The sequence below is a fragment of the Oreochromis aureus genome, linkage group 1 (assembly GCF_013358895.1).
Source record: "Oreochromis aureus strain Israel breed Guangdong linkage group 1, ZZ_aureus, whole genome shotgun sequence".
Taxonomy (NCBI): Eukaryota; Metazoa; Chordata; class Actinopteri; order Cichliformes; family Cichlidae; genus Oreochromis; species Oreochromis aureus.
Genome location: NC_052942.1, coordinates 16930436 through 16952412, shown reverse-complemented (window position 1 = coordinate 16952412; position 21977 = coordinate 16930436). Strand labels below are relative to the sequence as shown.

General features: G+C 36.9%; 1 protein-coding gene across 5 annotated transcripts in view; it reads right to left on the bottom strand.

Moving 5' to 3' along the window:
• Positions 1 to 16479, bottom strand: part of LOC116312213 (protein diaphanous homolog 3) — a 163534-nt gene extending 147055 nt beyond the window's left edge. For 3 of the 5 annotated variants that reach the window (XM_039609251.1, XM_039609274.1, XM_031729576.2), the window contains exons 1-6: positions 16217 to 16479; positions 15943 to 16133; positions 11934 to 11966; positions 11403 to 11585; positions 11009 to 11113; positions 5762 to 5892 (exon numbers count right to left, since the gene is read on the bottom strand). In XM_039609251.1, the coding sequence (XP_039465185.1) occupies positions 5762 to 5892; positions 11009 to 11113; positions 11403 to 11585; positions 11934 to 11966; positions 15943 to 16056 (566 nt within the window). In that variant the 5' untranslated portion in view covers positions 16057 to 16133; positions 16217 to 16479. The remainder of the gene's footprint in view (positions 1 to 5761; positions 5893 to 11008; positions 11114 to 11402; positions 11586 to 11933; positions 11967 to 15942; positions 16134 to 16216) is intronic. The other 2 variants (XM_039609267.1, XM_039609271.1) reach the window with 1 other exon arrangement.
• Positions 16480 to 21977: the final 5498 nt, after the last annotated feature.

Here is a 21977-nt window from a genome sequence, read left to right as displayed (position 1 = left end):
GGACTAGAAAGAGAAAGCATATTTCTCTTATATTGGCTTCTCTTTATTGGCTCCTTTTAAATTCAGAATCAAATTTAAAATCCTTCTCACATACAAGGTCTTGAATCAGGCCCCATCTTATCATAAACACCTTATAGTACCATATCACCCCAATAGAGCACTTGGCTCTTAGACTACAGGCTTACTTGTGGTTTCTAGGATATTTAAAAGTAGAATGGGAGGCAGAGCCTTCAGCTTTCAGGTCCCTCTTCTGTGAAACCAGCTCCCAGCTTGGATTCAGGAGACAGACACCTCTACTTTTAAGATTATACTTAGTCAGAAAGGAAAGATTTAAACCTATAGGGCTAGTTACAGTCCAATAGGCCTAGGTTTCTGGAGGCTTCCATGATGCACCGAGCATTTCCCCTTCTCTCACCCCTTTTCACTCACACTCTCTTTATGTACAACTTTGCATTTAATTATAGTTATTATTAATGTCTTGGTCTCTTCCACAGCATGTCTTTTGTCTTGCCTCCCTCCCCTCATCCCCATCTGGTGGGGGCAGATGGCTCCCTGAGTCTAGTTCTGCTGGAGGATTCTTCCTGTTAAAGGGGAGTTTTTCCTCTCCACTGTCACCAAAGTACTTGCTCATATGGGGCGGTCTGCATGTTTAGGTTTCTCTGTATTATTGTAGGGACCATTTCCATACAATTTTAAGTGCCTTAATTGTTATTGTGATTTGGCACTATATAAATAAAATTGAATTCAACAGAATAACTAATTTATAACAAATCTTCTGACAATAGTTTTGAGGGAAATCACCCTGTGGAAATGCATAAACTGTAAGAGACAGCATACCAAATACATTCTGAAGGGCCACATATTGATTCAGTCAACTGAAAGCCAAATGTTACATCATTTTGTGAATACACTGGCTCCCATGACCTCTTTTTCAACACCACAATCACTTTGCCAGAAATTCAGCCCAATAATAAATAAATACATATATATATAGATATATATATATATCTATATATATATGCATATATGTGTGTGTGTTATGTCACAGACAGATTCTTGTTTTGTACTCCACATGCTGTCTGCCTAGACTCTAAAATGATTAAAGTATTTTATATTCTGTTCTGTCTGCTCATCTAGCATTCTCTGGCAGCACTTGGGTTTCATTGGTTCCTAACATCTGGCACCCCTCCCACATCCCAAATGAGAAAACTTCAATCACACTCTCTGCCTGAATGTCGTCAGTGTTTGGAGAAGTGCTGTGCAAAAATTATCTAAAAAAAGAAAGAAGAAACTTTTTCTTTCTTAGTGAAGACACATACCTGGTAACATTTTATGTTATTAGTTATTCATAATGACACACATGGGGCATAGTTATCTACATCTAAGATATAACGCCACAATATTTCAATACTGTGATAATACTCATTTGTGTTCCAGATACACAAATATGTATTGTGGGGATAGAAGAATACGTTTTCCCAAAGTACAAGGCATGTAGAGCCCAAGTGTTTCAAACATTTTTGGTGGATTTCCAAAGCTCTGATTTGCATCTCCCTTGTCAACAGGTACCTGCACTCCAATGTGCCAAATCCAATTCAGCCGGTATGTATAGTGCTAAATGCAACACATGCCATACAACAACTGGAAGACAGCTATCTACATATTTCACCTACAGGAGCTGTCCAGCCATGGAAACCCACACCATGAAGCTCCCGCTGCAGTGTTTGTGCTGATGTTAATGTAAGAGAAGGTCCGGATCTCTGCAATCACCGAGTCAACAGAGTGATGGTGACTTTAAACCCCTCGGCACTTAGCAACCCACTATGTAACTTTATGTGGTCTGCCATATCGTGATGGAGTTTCTGTTGTTCTCAAATACTTCCACTGCAGTAATGGCATCTTATTACAGGTCCACACTAATTCAGTTAGCTCTTTAGAATGAACCATTCTTTCACAAATGTTTGTAAAGGCAGACAGCATGGCTAGTTGCTTGATTTTATCACCTATGGCAACAGGACTGAAAACACCCAAATTTAAAAGGCATAGGGTCCAATACTTTTGTCCATGTAGTGTATTGTAGGTTCTCATACATTGGTGCCAAAACATGCTTCTGACTTTAAAAAAAAGAGCTACATCATTTGCTTTGATTTTTTGTAATATACAAACATGAGCAATACAAATGAGCTCCATCAGTGTCACGTGTCATGTCAGTACATGTTTAGCTGAATAATAATTATAATTATATTATTAAAAAATTATAATTTTGAATTTTATGGAAGATTTAGTTGCAGAGATGAACTCTAACACCTCTGAAAAAGCTGGGACCTACTGGTCAGTTCACTCTATTTTTTCTTGAGTAGCAGCTCTCCAAGTGTGATTTTTCCATTTTCTATTTGGTATTTACATGTTGCACTGAGGATTTATTAATGCTCACTGATTACAGCCTTACTGTAATCACAGCACACCATCAGATGCAAAAGAAGCACAGCAATATTTAACTGAGGGGTATCATTTCAGAAAGACACGAAAAGGGGAATAAGGGAAAAAAAGCATTGAAAAAAGAAAACAAATTAATCATCCCTCTCCATGGGAAACAAAAACAGTCATAAATCAAAGAGAAAAATGAAGCACCTTATCTGGCTAACTTCACAGCTAAGGTAGCTTGACTTCTAACGCAGTCTCAGGAGAATGGCTCCAAGGTTCCCAGGCAGTGCAGCACAGTGTTGCACTCTGCTAAGGCGGTTATGAACCAGATATAAAAAATTAACTTTAAAATGTTGTCCTGTTCATAGCAAGTTAACCGACTACAGGAGGGCTCTCTAGGGACAGAAGGAGGAGGCTAAAATCGCAGCAATGTGGAACATCTGCAATAGAAAAAGGGGTCATTTCACAGAGTGAGCACTAAACGACATTGCTCTCACTGACTACTAAGAATACAGTACTCCTAAAACATAGATCATGCCTCAAGTATTAATTCTATTAAAATTATACTTTAGCTTTGAATATCATATAATCATGAACATTTCTTACTCCCTTCTGAAAACTTTGAAATTGAAATAACATTTCAGTACCATCAAAGAAATTTTGATAGGTAAATCTGAAATTATAAGCCTGAGACTTTTTAGATTTTCTAATGCCATAAATGCATTAGTAGAGAAAACATGACTTATGACTTTTATATTGAAGCTATATTACACATAGCCTACCACTTTAACATAACTCGTAAAAATCACTTGTTTTGGTTCAGTTGTACATATAAAGTAATCTAGCACAACTTCTGATGCATACATTCAACCTTTGACACTTTCATCACATTTTTTAAAGTATTAATTTAACTACAAATGTATTTTAGATGCTGTAATTTTGTTTTTTTGCACTCTTCCTGACGTCCTGTTTATAAATGAGGATGAGCTAAACTTTGAATTACCAGTCCTTAAAATCCAGTCTGTTTGAAAACCACTGCAAACTACAACCTCAATAAAAACCATTAAGCTGCATATGGAAGTACAATTAACTAATGACACAGGTAAGGCATTCTTATCTTTAAGTGTCTCCACAGCAAATCATCTGCCTGCATCTCATTCTATCCCTAGTATCCTCCTCTGTCACACCAACCATCTGCATGTCCTCCTTCACTACATCCAACACTCTCTGTGGCCCTGGCAGCTCCATCTTCAACATCCCTTGTCCAATATATCCACGATTGTTTCTCTGTACGTGTGCAAACCATCTCAGCCTTGCCTTTCTTACTTTGCATAACTATTTTTATGTATATGATCAGTTTGCAAATTTTGACATGTAGTTCATGAGTAGTAGTTGTATATGACAGGAAGAGCATTCAAAGTTTCTTTGCACATTGTTGCTAAACTTTACTATATAGCTAAACTGAAAAAAAAAAAAAAAAAAAAAAAAAAAAAAAGAGCACTTAAACCTGAAGGTCAGTTTTAATAAAAAATGAAAAACCAATTTCCACTTGTTTGTCAGATCCATTTATCAAATCCATTTAATACAATTGCATGTTGTAGCTTTGCTGGTCCTGTGGTCTAGCACTGTGGCCTTCCTTTTAAAAAGAAAAAAAAAAAAGAAGTGGGGGGGGGGCGCTGCGGTGGATACAGTAAAGGAGTCGAGAATCACACTGTGAGACTGTAAAAGTGCCAAATTAGTACCAAATTAACTCAGCTTGCGTGCTCTAGCACAGAGAGCATGATCAGGAAGCGTAAAAGTCTTACAGCCTATACTAGTAAGATAACCCTTATATTATGAAAATGTGTAAGCTGTTTGCATCAGTGCAGAGGGGGAAGAAAAAAAACCACTGATCAACATCCAAACCAATGTTTTCAGCTTAGGTAGAGTTCTGATGAAACCAGACTGTGTTATTTTACAAAAGACTGACAGTCTGTCATCACGAGTGGTGACTTCATTGAATGTCTGTGCTCACCATTCAAACCATCAAACCACAAAGCAGTGTCCGATCTTCGGAATCAATGTTTTAACATCATCACAGAGTACATAAAGTACCTAACAGTGCAGTGGAACACAGTTTTCAAGTGAGGTTTAGTCATAGAGCCACATTAGCATTGAGAGTGGCACATAAGTTACACCATAGCTACATTAGCCACATTTATTATAGTCACCTAGATCAATATTGATACAAGATTTACAGTTTAATCACTGTTCTTTAACAAAACAAAAACTGCTAAAAGGCAGTATTGATTGCTGTAAGACTCATTTCTGCCATTAGATTAGCCTTACAAATAGAGAAAACTATGCTCAAAGTGAACATGAAAGTAAAAAAAATATATATTACAACCAATATAAAATGCAAATATGAACACAAACTGAGCAGCGTTGATGCTGATGCTACTGCTTCAGTTCAAAATATGGTGCATGGTCTAGATGACAAGATTAAGAAAGACTGCTAAAAATGTAAAAAATGTCAGATGCTCATTGTCAGAGAAAATATCTGTGAAAGAGAAATGAGAGTGAAAGAGCCCTCTCATTGCAACCGTAACTAAATAACTGAAGTAATTAAGCACCTTCTGGCAGCGACCTTCCAACAAACCTTTTGCATTTAATACGCATTTATTTTCCCAAACCTTAGATAAATAGAGTACATCTTAGTATTTATCTGATTACTATAAATATGGAATGAGAAAAGTCTAAAAAAAATATGAGAAGACAGACACTGGTTAAATAACCTGATCAAACCTAATGTCCGGCACCTAAACCTTCAAGAAATCTTGTTTTTTTGTTTACTTTTTCCGCAAACAGCTTAGGTAGCTGAGGGCAGTAACACTTATAATGCAAGCAGGCAACTTTCTACAAGATGCTGGCGTGCACCCTGACAGGAGTGACACATGACAGTTCAGTATTGAGCTGGTCTTAGTTGTTTGTTTGCTTTTAGCGCTTCAAAGATGCAATAAAGCAACAACCATCACAACATGTCAGTGTGTTAGCAACAGTACTGACTGGACATTTTATAACTGACACTTGCCATTATGACAGCAAAACACTTAAACTTGCACGCCAAAAAAAACAAAAACATTATGATTAAAGGATGGTTAGATTAATATGAACTAAATTTGAAGTAATAGAACTTACAGAGGAGAAAATAAGAGACAGAAATACTACATAAAGAAAGGTATATAGTCTGGTGACTCCATACAGTGTACTGTCAAATAATAAACGACCAGAGACAAGAGAGGGGAATTAAACCTAAAGAGGGCAAGTCCACTTTTAGTGTCAGAATCTTGTACAATACCTGACGGGGTTGCTGGTAAGGGACACTCGCAGTGAGTCTAGACAGGAAAACAGACGTTCATCCATGACCCCTGACTTCAGCTCACTAAGGAATTCCTGGGGAGATATCTGATGGCTGTTTCTCAAGCTGCCCTGTAAAATGAAAAGAAAGGAAGAAGAAATCGCTTAAATACAGCCCTGCAAATTCTGCCAAGTAAAAATAAAAAGTTTGTTTTTGTTTAAATTGCCCAACTATACCATGAATTTCCTTTTTATAGCCTGACAAGACACTAGTAAGGCGTACTACTGCTTTTGTGTGGGTGGGTGGTAAAGAGTTAAAGCTAAACTTACTTTCTGTAACGTTATTGATTGATCAAAGACCTCAGATATCACCATGTATCACTATCTGAAGAAATATGTAATCCCTAATCCCAACGGGCTGGCAAAAAAAAAAAGAAAAAGAAAAAAAAGAAATATATCCAGTGTGTTTCTCACCTCACACCTCTTCTATAAAGCCCTACTCTATAGAAATATATACAGAAAGGCCTCTTTAATCTCAAAACAATACAAATATATTTACTTTTCAAAACTTCCGTGATAAAACCTGCTATTTTTATTCAAAGAATGTATCGCATAGCAGCAAACAGTCTTATAGCCCAATAAATAGAAGCTTGTTACACATATAGGAAAGGCAAAGGTATACAAGCTTTTGAAATGGCAGCCAGAAAAGTATAGCTTTAGCTCATGTGATACTGATTGTTGAGTAGCTTGTTGTCCTGATTGAACTCTGGGAAAACATTTTATTTGGCATGTGTTCCACCATCTATTGGACTTCACAACATGGCTCATGCTCATCACCACAAAACACATCGAAGCACTCCACTCATTTCAGATAGTAGTCCTATGAATCTATCACTCGCACAACATCAGAACCCTCCAGTGTTTTTACCACGGCTAAAACATGTCATTTCTGCTCCGCTTACAAATTGGTTCTTGATTGCAAGCATCATCAGCTTAGTCTGACTCCCACTTTGTATGTCTCTTGCTCGGTGCTGAGTTAAGTCGAATGGTGGTGGCAATTTCACAAAAACAAACCACTGCCTGGCTGCACAACAGACCATCAAGGATACAGAAAGTGTCTGCCTCCCTCTCTTTTCCTCTTCAAGCCCAATGATCAACTGCCTCTCCCATCCTGGTGAGAAATGATGATGACTAGGCAGTTTGTTTTTCAGGATCTCTTGGGCTTTCAGCAGCAAGAGGAAAGTATGATTGCTGCTCTTGGTAGAAACAGGCCCGGGTCCTTCTGGTGTTTCTTATTAAAGGAACATTCGTGGCACCCTGTTTGCCCAGTGACAGCAAGTCCATCCACATAACATGGATAGACTCCAGAGGCATTAAAAGCTTCGTATGTTAAAATGTGGACTTGGAGCATAACACATGATTTTCTTTTAATAATCATTTCAACTGAGGTTATAGCCAAAATGGACCAGTGACTCATTGTTTAGTGTTTTTTCTAATACTGCCTGATTAGAGTTCTAAGGTTGGTCAGGGATGTACTCCACTCTTGAAACCTTCACAGAAAATACATTTTGGAAGACACCCACCTGAATTTCAAAGAGACTTGACCCAAAGCTAGTGTGTACAGGAGAAGGATTATGTGCACTCATAATGTACCATTTATGTGAGCATTGTATTAACATACAATAGACCAGGGGTGTCAAACACATTTTAGTTAAAAGGCCACATACAGCCCAATTTGATCTTGAAGTGAGACAGACCAGCTTATTAAAAAAAAAAAAAAAAAAAAAAATTAAACAACATAATAACATACCCTTCTTTTAATGTAGAAGCACAAGTAAGGTCTGATGTTAATGAACCATTCATTTACAAAAACTTTCACAAAAAAAGTCTAAGATGTCATATTAAATATTCACTACAGATTGGAGTGAGATTATGCACAAACTTTTAGAGCTAAACTCATTTATTTTTAAACTTTTTATTCAAACAGCCTGATAAGATCTGTATATACTTTCTGTACATATTCACTCCATGGTAGTAATACTCTGACCACTTCACCAAGAACAGCAGTGCGATTTATTAAACAATTTAAGATATAACAAATTCCCTGGAATTTTCACACTTTGCATGGGTGGGTGGTATAGCTTCAAAATTATATCACAATATTTCAAGAAAATTTCCAATAATCATATTTCAGATGAAAGGAAAAAAAGATAGTGGGTAGCAACATTTATTAATTCAAGTAAATGAACAGCATTTTCTATCCACCTTTGCCAATGAGCTACTGTCACTGATGAGACACAATCTAAATCAAAGTGTTAATCTACTGAAACAACTTTCCAGCAGCAGAAGCATCGTAGTGCAATATTAGTGGCACACAGCATTATATCAAATGACATAGTAAAAAAGCAAATGTAAGCACTAACATAGTGCAGCCCAAGTAGCGTACACGTATAGCATGACTGCTTAAAACTTTAATTTAACACTACAGTAACTAAAGCAAATTATTCATGCAACTCTGTAGGAACTTCACAATACTGTCAGATAAGAAAACTGAAAAATAGTTTTGACCAGGGATGTTTGTGTTATTTTGGGTCAAGTTTTCTAACCAGCTGTATCTTGCTTTACCACTGTGCAACAACGCCACCCAAGCATGGCACTTCCTGTCATTAAGGAGTGCAACTAGCGAGCGGAAGTATCAATTCTTGGTTGAGTAATCTGTTTACTTTAGGGTTGCACCAGTTGCCAATATAAAATGGTGAAACAAATGTGTGTTGTTTCTACCTTTAGCACATTTGTTTTTCTTTAATTTGCAAAGTATTGGCATTGCTCTTTACTGAAGGTTGTTGAACTAGCTCCTTATGTTTGTTAACGGTATTAAGTTGTTAGCAGAGGCCGACATGCTAACATGCTCTCAGACAAACCATGACTCACGACTTCTGTTTTGTGTGTACTAGGGGATGTATAGCAATAACATCATGCTATAACACTTTTAAAAGTACACTTTTTACAGGTATACGATATGGCAAAGCCCTACTCCACATGGACCCATTAGTGGGTCAATTCTAGCCCCTGCCTGCATGTTTGAGGCCCATGCAGTAGACTTTTGTGTGCTAAACCATGTGCTATATTTTCAAATTAAAAACAATACACATGGATTTTGGATAAACCCTTTTACACAGATTCTGACCATTTGACATGTCTTAACATAAATTTTCCCCATGCTCAGCTTCAGTTGATCGAGGAGTGAGGAATCATATTTTTGAAGATTCTTTGAAAGCAATTTAAGGCAAGGCAAAACTCAATTTCCTACACAGCAGGGGCATTGCACATAAATCAAAACACAATGTCAAAGGTCAGCAATTATTTTTTGTGACAACATACAAGGAAATTGTTTCTCTCCAAGGCTATCTCCAAATTCACAGGCTAGAAAAGCAAGTGGCATACATCAGTTTAAAAATTAAAGGTTAATTGGCAAAGCAGCAACATGATTGAGAAGGTTGCATTGTTGTTGTTGTTGTTGTTATTTTGATGGCACATTAAACAAGCAAAAACAAGAAAAAAATCAAGTTTCTTTGTGTAAAAAGTAAAAACATTTGTGTTGATATATACTTCACCTTGCTTAGTGTTTTTAACTCAGTGACACCACAATTCCTCAGAAATTTTGACCTTTTTCTCAGAACTTCTCTCCAAAAACACATAATGAACCACTTCTTAAGTAAATGCAGAGTATTATAAATCTGCTCTCTTAAAGAAATTAATTTTACTGTTCTTTGGTTGGTGCCCACATTTTTTTTTACCATGCAGGTATGAAAGGTAACAAATGCAGGCCAGTCACCATGGTAACTAGAGACAAGGATAGACAGCCTAAGGCAAACTTGAAGGGATGTCTGGTTATAACAAATATAATAAATTTCATACTTCTTTGCAACACATGATGGCAACTTAACCAGAAAACCTGTAGCTATCAAATATGAATAGGCTTTACTGTTCATAATGACAATTATTTGTTTTTTTGCCCTACCCATTTCTTCAGCTAAAACATTAACTTTTAAGAAGTGCAAAAGACAAGTACAATGTCAGGATACCAGGAAGCTTTTTCATGCAAGAAAAATGATATATTGATGCTTTACAATGACTTGTGGAAGCTTAAAATATTTATATCCTTTAATATCCTGTACCTCATACTGTATGCTACATACTGTGATCAATCAACAATAATATGACTGTCACAGAAATAACTTGTTTTCCTATTTTCCAGTCACTCTTTATTACCTGCAGTAAATGTTTGCTATAATCATAAAATAAAATGAATCCACCTCCATGTCTGGGCCAAAAAACAAAAACACAGCAAGAATAATGCAGATATGCAAAGAGCTCATTCGCCTCTGCTGCTCACTAAACAGAGTGTGTGCCTATGTAGAAAGCGAGACGTTGCACTCCTCTTCAAAGATTTTTGGTCTTAAGTGGTATAAAAAATAAATAAATACATTTTATTTTAACATTAACTGAGCTGTTTGTTCACAACAACAATGTTAACTTAAGTGTCATGATAACTCCTGTGAGTGAGAGAGATGCTGAGTACTCAAGGCAAGTATATCCTTCTACATTTAAAGAACACAATTAAACAGGTGCCAAAAACTGAAAACCAGTGAACAAATATTCTAATATTTAGCCCTAAAATTCAAGCTACATTCACACGCACCATTTAAAGCGGGATTTTCCACTTTTGTTGTTAAAAGATTTCCATCCACATAAAAATGCAAAAAATATATGTCAAATGCTGTCAAAAGTGTGCCAAACAACAGTTGCTCATATACTCGAACTGCAGAAAAGCTGGCCAATCAAAGGCCTATAAACAATAACATGGGGCATAGTCTTATGTTTAAAAAGGAGATAAATGCACACACATGTGATGTTGCATGACACAATCATTTTCCAAGTTCAAATTTTATAGAGAAACAGTTTCAAAAGCTTCATTTTCTGTGACTTCAAACTCCAAAAAGGTCAAAACGCAATGTTTACCAAAACACATGTGGATGGTACCTCACATTACCAACACTGAACCAGTTACCTTCCACTCAAAAAAGTTAGAAAGTATGAAAATCAAACTTCTTCAGGCTGCTAGACACTGCTAATTAAAAGCATCAACAACACATGTTTCAATGCAAACATTCAACCACATAAATATAAAATGTCAGATAATTAAAACTCAAAATAGGTGAAATATTTTAAATATTTAAAAACTTACAGTTTTAGAGGCAGTTGATATATACTGAATGACCATTTCTTTCTTTGTGTTGAGGTCCTTTTCTCTCAAAGGAGTCTTTTTGTCCTCATTCAAGTTCATGTCTTCCTAAAAAAGAAAAAGGAAAAAAAACTACAATATTGATGCCGTTTTTGAATGCATAACCCACCCTGGAAGACATTAGCATTCTGCACTGTTTCTAGGGTCAGCAACCAAATATCAGCTGCTTTGTGCCCATGATCATAAAACTACTGAACTAAAATGAAAGTTTGAAAAATATCATCACTTGTGTAAATTGATTATTTGTCTTTTTGAATATCTTTATCACTTAGTCACTCCTAGCACTTTTTTTTTTTAATGAAATGTAAAATTGCTGTACAAAAAGAAAAGGACACACCATCATCTTTTCAAAAAGAGCCAAGATCTCCTTTTCTGAGTTTATCTTTGACGACAGTTCCTCAAAATGATGTGAGGTGGAGGATGAAGAACTGGACCAGTCGTTTGCATTGTGCTTAGATTGTGTCAAGGGTGGACGCTCCTTTTTACTACCGGGAATCCGTATACTGGCAAATCTGTCCAGCTGTAGAAAGAAAGAAAGAAAGCACAATTAAAAATAGAAAAAATTACTCCAGACTTTCCAGTGTCAAGTTTAGATGATTATGAGCACATTTAAATGGTTAGTAGTCAAGCAGAATAAAAAAAACAGTTATTAATAAACTAGAATGCAATGCTAGTAATATAAAACAAACTACAAACAAGAAGTCTGTCCTGTGATGTTAATGGCTCCAATGCCTGACTGTTTTGGTTTTGTTAATGATGCTCAAAATAAGCAGATGCAGTGACCTCAAGTAAGGTGACGTTAGATGTTGCAGAGATCGATGACACAAAGCACACACAGAAGTAAGCATATCAGTTTGTCAAAGCTTACCACATCATCTGTGATGTTTCTAAAGGGTAAGTGCTATAAGTGGGGAGGAAAAAGAAACAAATCAGGATACACAAAAGCACCAAATATTCTAACAAACACTTCTGGAGCACATTTTTACATTCAGGCTTCAAGAATTTGCTTCATTTCAATTAAACACACATGCCCCATTTTTTGCAGCATACAGCATAATCTAAAAAGAATACAGACAGTGAAATGTCTGTATTGATTCATCCCTACTCTGTTACACTTATTTTGACATTCTAAGAGTTACAATGGTGTTTTACATTCACATTCAATTAAAAAAAATGTTTCTTTTAAATGGAGTGGACAGTACGACTCCGCAAAACATCAACACCAGTCCAACAACTGGCAGGGAGGTCTGCATACTCATGCACATAATAGAAGTTTCTGTTTAATGAATGATCCAAAAATATCAGGAAGATGCACTTAATTCTTCTGTCAATTAAATCAGCAAAGACTCGCTGCCTTTAATAGAACTGGCCTGACTATGTGTTTTGCTTCCCAAATGTCCATGGTGTGCCAGATATACAGCTGATTTAAATAAATTAATTTATTCATTATTTTTTTTTTAAAAACAGCACATGTCCCAGAAACCTGCATCACCAAGTACCAAACATGACATTTTTGACAAAGTTGCCTCTAGGCAAAACCGTTTACCATTTGCCAGTGTTAGAATATTTGCATCTGTGTGGGTTATTAATTTTGGCAGGACTTTTTTTGTTGTTATCAAGCTTTTACATGGTCACCATATAAAACAACATTTCTATCACAAATGAACTGCTACATGGAGCCTGACCAATACAAATTTTAAGACCTATTCCAAAACAGATATTTGACTATTTAAAAATTCAATATACTGTTTTTTTTTTTCTTTCAGCCACACAAAACAGATTTCCTTAACACCTGTTACATGTAGTCATCTATGAGGTCTTTCTCAAAAATATTATTTTCCAATTTAATTAAATAACAACAGTAATCACTTTATCATTTTAGTTCTACCTCTGCTGGAATATGATAGGAACTGGCCAAAAAGCCACACAACAAAATAACTACCAATTAAAAACTATATAAAGGAAATTTTTGTGATGAAAGAAAAACTTGCCAAACACGGTAATTACTGATAAAGTAAAATTCATTATGGCCACAGCAATTCCAGTCCTTCAGTTAGTCCATTTGAAAAAAATAAAAGGGCAAAAAGGCATCTCACAACTACATTAACACACTGATCTGACATGTTTACACCAGATATAAAGTGCTTTTTGAACAATCTTTGGGAGAGTACGCACCATGGATATAGCACATTTACCAGCAGACAAAAATTTCAGTTAACTTGTTAAGAAAACTAACATCCTGCATTACAGCTGTGGCAGAGGAGATGGTGGTGACCTCTGCTTTCAAGAGGCAAAAGCAAAGGTCACGAGAAGCTGTAAAAGAAAGCCCACTAATGCAAGCTGCGGTTTTTCAATACTCGTTGTTACTGGTTAAAAACAAAATACACAGAGATGGAGAAATCTTAAGAAATCCAGATGTTATTCTGACAAGAAGGTGAATCAAGAATAAAACCAGCATGTGTGGGGTGTTATATATAGATGGGGATGGTCTACATTGCTCCCCTTGCCAAGAGGCATTCAAAAAATGTTGGAGATCCTAGTAAAGCAGGCGTTGGCTTTAAGATGAGTTTTGTTTCCACAGCAACAACTCATTACTTAGGCTTTCGGATACTGCCTCTATTGAAACTGGATGTCATAGAAAAATTCACTAACTTGTAGTTAACTCTATCAACTGAAGAAAACCTCGCTTCTTTGGTATTTCCTCTTTAAAAGAAGAGGAAGGCACTCCTAATTTAAAGATCCTGTGAAAGCAACTTGGCGTCTCTCATCCAGACAGACACTAACACTCAGGGATTACTTTGTGCCGGATCATGCCGGAACAGCAGCCTCCCTGTGTTGCAGATCCTCCTAACTTACAAATTAGGCACTGAAACACTCTTCTAAAAATTACCACCTGAGCCGAGTCACAGCAAAGACATCAAAAGGCCTCATTCCATGTGAGATGAAGTCCACTGAGATTGTGCTATGCTATATGCTGCACATTTTCTATGAGCAAAGTTACTTATGGAACAAAGAGTTTGGCTAAAACAGAAATTATAAAGTTGTCTTAACATTTCTTAGCAGACTAGGCAATAAAATAAAAGCCTTCTAAATTAGTCTCAGGAAGGTGTCCAACACTTGACTGGACACCTTTGTTTACACCAAACACCTGTGGTTGATGGAAGGAAGATTTGCTGAGAGCTCTTGGTCCCATCTGGCTGGTGCAGTCATTTTAGACTGAATGCAGATTTTGTAACTTCCACCATCATAGCAAGACCAAGGCTTCTAACACCTTCCAACACCTTTGTCTTGGATCAAGCAATCTAAAAGAAACCTGGCTGGGGAAAAAGAACAGGCTTTGTCCTCTTGCTTTCCCAACTACATATCCATGAGATCACAGATTCAGCAAGGTCCTGCAGATGGATTCAAAGTACTACAGTCACCTTTAAACAGGCAGGCTTAGACTCAAGTTTTTATGGCATATTTCGAACCACTGAAACTCAATTTCTATCCACTTGTCTAATAATATCAATAAATAATATATAACAAAACCACATTAAATTATGTTAGTAATAAAAATATAAAGAAGTAGCATAGCCTGACTACATCAAATATGTCTAGTAAAGGATTTGGAGAATGGATAGAAACATTGTAGATACTCCATGATTTGTTTCTTGAACACCATTTAAAATTTACTTTAATAGGTTTCCTGCATTTATGCTGAATGAGTAGACATGAAATGTTACTGTAGCATGCCAATCATCATATTAGCTATAGTTTTGTATAAAGTGACCAGATAACAATGGCCATCTCAAGTTACCAGAGACTCTGGTAATGTGTTTGCAACATATTTCTCAAATATTAAATCAGTGAGTTAATATTTATCAGGTTTTAATTCTTATGCACAGTATATAAACATGTTTATGCTTCAAACTCAACTTTCATCCAGCACTGTACACTAATCAAAGAAGGTGAATCCGAATTCCTATTATGGCTTGTAGTGTCAGATGTTAAACGAACAGGTCATCAGTGGGAGTGGACAGAAACCATTTGAGAAAGACTAAATTTTGCTTCATTTTCCACTGGAATCTCTGAACAGTGGCCACAGGAACTTGACTTGTAGTAACACTCTCATAAGAAAGGGGTCAAGCACAGGTTGAGCATGCTTTAAAGAGATCTGTGTCACAAGCAAGTCTCCTATGAGAAAATGAGAAGAGTTTTGGGTTGTTTTTTGTTTTTTTTTTAATTGCTAGTCTAGCTGTGTAAACAAACAAAAAAATAACATGTTTTTGTTTACACAGCTAGACTAGCCGAAGAACAACAACAGACAAATACCAAAGAGACTAAATGCTGTCTTGTTTGTAGGAGGGAATGCATGGATTAGTGTCAGCTAAACCCTGTGCTAATTTTAACCTTTTGATTTCCTACATGCAAAGTCAACAAAGACTCAAGGTCATGGCTCTCGAAGAAATTCTACCATATAAAACATTACTTGTGTAGCCTCCTGTGCTTTGTTAACTATTCGTTTCTCTCAGCCTCCCCAGACATGTAAGCACATTACCAAGGCATGACACATCTTCACCACTAGGTCTAGGTTTACCCGTGGTTGTTTGTCTATCCAAACTGGTCGTTCTGAAAGTAATAGAAAATACCGATCCAAGGTGTCTGCTACATTCCTTATATGGAGGGCCATCTACCCATGTACTGTTCTGTCCACATCAATGTCCTTCTCTGTGGCTGGTTGTATCATAGGGAAAGCATAACTTCAAGCACGGAATGGGGCTTATATAACTGCATGTAAACACTGAGTGACCATCTATTTGCAGCGTTTATCAAATGCTTTCTGTATCATACCGTTAGAATAAAACCAAAGCTCGTTTTAGTCTTTTCATACTTACAAATTTTGGTTTGCGGTCTCCGTCATCGGTGTATGACGAAGTGGAGCCCTTCTTCTTTTGAGATTTACTGTCCCGTCCGGTGGTGGATTCAAACCGCTGACTGTAACTCTCCATGATGGCCCAATGACTTCTACACCAGCTGACAGCTACTGAAGACCTAAACCTCTTATTGCATGCAGACGATAGAAGAGCTAGAGGACCACACAAAGGAAAATGCTTAGCACATAACAACACTAAGTCCAAGCGTTTTTAACGTTTTAGTGCTCAGTCTCACCTGTCCGTTTAGCTAGCTAGCCAGGTTTACAATACTATCATTCACCGGTGACTTGACTTAGCGCTAATCCAATTTATTGACTGTCACGTAACGCTCGACTTTCCGTTAACGAAAAAAATGCGCCTTAAGAGTAACAATTTTCCCGAAGACTTACAAAATTCACCCGAACATTAACTAAAGCCATAGAGTCATTACGAGTTTCAGCAGAAGCGTTAGGTGGGTAAAATTAAGATACTTTTTTTGACAGACCCGCGCAATGATTACGTCAGCTTCCCTTGTTTAATCCAACCAATAGCAATCACGGAACCGCAAACAGTGACTCGAGTCACAGTTTAGAGGGAGTTGATTGGCTGCCTGAAGTGTCAGTCAATCCTACTTCAGTTTTAGGGTTGTTCGTTTTATTCAGTCAGTATCTCCCGTAGGTGTGCGATAGGTTTTGTGTGTAGGTCTTACTTGCATCCAAGCGTTTCTCTCTGTATTAGATATATTAGATTTAATTTAAGTTTGCCAAGTGACAGTTTTTGTCTTATAGAAATATTAAACAGAAAGTGACAGGCGATAATGACAGGTTGTTTTAATAAAATTTCTTAATTAAATGGGTAAAAATAACTCAGTATAAATGCACACATATAAATACAATGAAAGAAAGGTCTTTAAATCAGCTTAGTACAACCGCCTTTTTTTAATTTAGTTGGCCAAACCCAGGCTTCATTTTAGTGATGTATGGTCTAGTTTAAATGACCTAATTAAAGGATTAGAAATTAGTGTATCAGAGGGACATCTCAGGTTGAGTGCTTTGGAGACAGACTTGCAGATGGTTTAGACTTGCAGAGAAGGGATACTAGATACACTGGACAAATGATGCTGAAGATGGAGCTGCGAGGCAGGAGGAAAAGACCAAAGAGAAGATTTGTGGATGTAGTAAAAGATAACATGCTGAGATTTGGTGTGACAGAGGAGGATGTTAGAGACAGGGTGGTATGCAGGCAGAGCTGATGGAGTTCCTGTGGCGAACCCTCATAGCTAAGGAAAACATTAGCAATAAAAAAAAAGTAATAATCGTCCACATTTTTCCACATCCTATGATGTAGCATTTCCAGGATCCAAGAAATTGTTTATCTATCATGGAATAAAGTTCAGTCAGAAGTTGATGATCACAGTAAACTGAGGGTGTTTTGTATTGTTGCTTATTTGTCACTTTGTTTTCCACTGTAAAAGCAAGCTAAACCCACTGTTCAATTCCAAAAATCTTGTATGACGCAAAATAGCAACACGGTAACGTGATGCAACTACCAGAAACTTTTGCATGCTTCTCATGTGCTCTCCTCAAACCTACAGTTTGATCCCTGAACACATACAGTATCAGAGAGAGTTCCTCAACATGAAGCCTTAAAGCTTTTTTGTGCCCCCTGTTAGTGAAACTCATAAATTATAGAAAACATTAATAGTTCAGACTATTGACAGTAAACCGCAGGATATTAAAGATTGCTCCTGGTGGATGCCAACTGTAAACTACTGTATACTTCATGCTGTTATTCAGTAGTTATGCGTGTGGAACTCTTACCCTTGAGGACAATTGTGTTACATAACCAAATGATGGCAATAGGAGAAAAAACCACAAGTGGTATTAACCTTTCCCTCTGTCTGTGTTCCTGCCTCCAGACTGCTAGGACCATGCTCATCCTTTGCAAATCCATAGAAGTGGAGTCACATGACAATTAGACAGGCTTAACCTCCTGACTGTTGCAGTTTGATTGATGTTGTTCTCAGAGAGGATGTCTCACCCACATCAAAATCAGAAAAATAAGAACAGAAAGATACAGTAAAGCCCAGCCTTTATATTTCAAGCATCAGTCTTCACCAACTTGAGCAGTGATTCAGTACAATTATGCTCTAATTATTATTTTGTTAGTCTGCAATCATGCAGTGTGGCGGACCAAATCCACACTCATAGGTAGATCGCATAAATCCAGAGATACACCGGCATGTGATTTGGAAGAAACATATTTGGTATGCACATTATAATTTTCAGAATTTTTTTGTTTTTTGTTTTTCCAAGGCTAAACTTGGAGTCAGACGTCACCACTGAATGAAACCTTCAGCTATGAAATTAAATTGGACCTTCTTTGAATTCAAGCTCTTGAAATCTTGTTATCTTGAAAGACCTTTATTCCTTCAATCCCTGGAGGGCTGTCTGCATGACTGCCAGCAATGTGTTAACACTCTTCATCTAGCCAAACACAGGCCTTGTGGCATTATGCCTCGCTAATCCTCTCAGACAATGAGAGATCGAGTCTTCCAAGTCGGTCAAAGAATAGCCACAGGGATATACAATCAAAAGCCCCAAATGCCAAATAATATAAATTTTGAATTTTCCTTGTACTGATAATGCAGCTGATCTGTTTAAATCATCATAACACACACAGAAAATCCAACTGAATGGGTTTGTTTTTTTGTGCTTTTTGATTGAATTACATACTTTAATAGTGTGAGCATTTCAATTCTGCACTGCATTGCTTTTTTTTGTATTTGCTTTTTTTTAAAGGTAGACTTCATATTAATACATGTCTAATATTGATAAACAGCTTCAAGGATTATCAGTAAAAAGGGGATTTAGGTAGAAATATATTTATATTTGTAAATGTTTAAGATATTTTCAAAAAAGAATGACAATTGACACAAATTAAATCTTGTATCAAAGTCAGAGGTTATAGGGATGCAGAGTGCTGAATACTGCCCGGTTTTGTATAGAATTTGACTAAACTTGAGAGACGAAAGCCTTGATTTTGAATTTTTATCTGTTCATAAGCCATGGGACATGGTATCACAATGACACAGGGGCTCAGACCTAATAAGGGTAAATTTATCCTCACCATGTAGCTTTGTTAGTGGAGCAGTCCATTTCAATGTTTCGCAGTGAAAACAGCTTTAAATGTTGTTAAAACTTCTGCAGAGAGTTGGCCGTTCTTTAACTTTTCAGTGTGCATATACTGCCATCTTGTGGTTTCAATTAGATGGCATCACTGGCCCTGGGTTTCACAGATAATCAAACCATGCAAAGTGCTGGTGGCTTCCATAAGTCTTTTAGCCATTTGTTAATTAACAAATGTTATACAGTAGTTTAAATACACAAGAAAACAAATAGATATCAGTATTCAGAAACACCCACATTTCCCATGTCTACAGAGAGTGTCACTGTGCGTGAAAGGCAAATTCTTTTTGCATAACTCCCTAAGTGACTTTGTTTATCCTGGAAATTTATAATAACTATGGATCAGTGATTTTAAGATTTTTTCCATAACATGTTTTATTTCAGAGTAGTCAGGGAAGCAACATCCAAAAAAACACATGTATGTGTTTTTTCCCCTTTGCTTTGTTTACTGGACTTTTAGACAAATGAGCCCAATGAGATCATGCCTCAAATTGCTGAAAAAGAGTAGAGGTTTCACCTGAGCCTTAAGCAGAAAAGGATAAAGCATTACCAGGTTAAAGGTCGAGCACCACTTAAATGATATAGAATACCCTTACTGCTCAAAAAATAAAGCTGTTCTACATTCAACACTCAACACCCAACTGATTCAGTGACTTGTTACTGCAAGTCATTGAACCGATTGGGTGAACTTAATAAAGTGGCTGTGGATCAGCCAATCACATGGCAGGCAAATGGCTTTCGCAGTCATCAGATCTCAGTCCAGTAGAGCACCATTGGGATGTGGTGGAATGGGAGATTGACATTATGGATGTGCAGCCAACGAATCTAACACAAACTAATGTAAGTAATTTATCTGTTAGGTAATTTTACAATACAGACTATTTTCTTGACATTCATTTTTCTCTATAGCCTGAAGATTTTTAATGAAGGACTTACTCACATATCATTCCTAGCTTAAAAAGTATAATAACAAGCAATAATTATTAGTAATTAAAAGCATTTTTTGATTAATGGGGTGTGCAATGATTTAGTATCAAATGTCATCTTTAAAAATATTTTTAAATGGTCTGCACTTATTTAGATAATACGTGATTTTTATTTTCAGACATAAAAATTCCAAAAACGTGTAATGCAGTACCAATTAATTTAATGTAAGAAATCTGCTGGTGATGATCCTTCCTGTTCAAAGTAATTTGCGGCCACATCGTATCTTATTTCTTACAAAATGTCATATCGGACCCACTGAGACCTTATTAATATTCCCACAAAGTACTGCTCACAGCTTGAACATCATAGGCCTTATGAAGAGGCCACTTTTCTCCATCATGTGGTTTTACTGCATGGTTGTTTAGTGTATGACTGAGTCTGAGTCCCTTTCATCATACAACAGCAGTAGTCGGTTGCATCCAGGAACAGCTGATGCATGCTTGCTGTGTGACTCCAGTATTACTCTGAGATTTGTATAAAAAAAAGGAGAAAGATCATTTTGTGTCAGTAAACCCAGTTGTTCCCTTATTCTGAACAACAACTGGATAAAAAAAAAAAAGTCAAAACAACAAAAACAACATAAACAGAACTTTCTGAGACAGTGTTCAAGCCAACCCATCATTTCTGGGATGGCATTTCTGTATATTAAGGAGATATAAGCTACAGCATGTTCCAATGTGCAATGTGAATTTGTTACTGATGCCAGGTCTGGCAATGGGTGGTTTTTTGTAATTTGTCATGTTAAGGTTTTAGGTGTGTAAAGTTTAGACCAAGACACTTTTTAGTGGACACACTAACAGTGGTTAAAATGGCTTCCTAGATAAGTAACATTTCTATAAAAGTATAAAAGTATAAAAGTATAGAATTAAACATTTGACTGCTCCGCTGACAAATTCTGCTGTCCGACCTGCAAAGTCTAAGTGCAAAATACTAGCTTTGGTATAGAAACAAAAGACAATAATTTGAAGTACTGTATAGAAAAAATCATCAAAGCTCCACATGTGAAACAGCCTTATTCCACCTACACACACACATGCGCGCATACAGACACACATACACACACAGTTAACTCAGCACCGTCCAGGAACGTTGTAAGCAGCTCCACCTATTCCTTCTCCCATGGTTGTGTTCACTAACCCCAAAATTATTGGATATAAAGTCATATTTAAAATTACATTTATATCTACATACGCTCACTGGCCACTTCATTCATTATACATTGCTCGAGTAACATGTGTACATTGTGGTAGTAAAGGGATGGACATGATAGGCAACAACACCCAGGTAGGATGTGGCGTTAGACACCCATTATGGGTGTCATAATGGGTCACTATCACCCACTGTGAGACCTTGCCCCACCCTATCATGTGACTTACTGAGATCAAATGACCTAAGATGTGAGTGGGCGTTAAGGCGTCTGAGAAGGGATCTCAGAACTGGATTATAGGTGGCAGACAGTTTGTGTCGTAAGCCACGCCCTCTGTTCAAAGATGGTCATTCACAGTAGACATAGATGGCTTCTTTCAAACTATCTTCTCTGTCCAAAATATGAATGTCTAAAATGTTTCACCTCTACAAGAAACTTAAAGAACTCCAAATGCTTTTCTTTCCTTAGATTACTATGACCTGAATGACTAAGAACCTTCTCACAGACAAAAATCAAGGCTCATCAGACCAAGCAACGTTTTTTTCTTCTTCTAGTTTTCTGGTGTTTCTTCCGTTTTGGTAAACCTGTGTAAACTGTAGCCTCAGTTTGCTGTTCTTAGCTGACAGGAGTGATGTGTTACGCAGTGAGAGGGCCTCTTCTGCATAAGTCAGTTGTAATGAGTGGTTATTTTAATT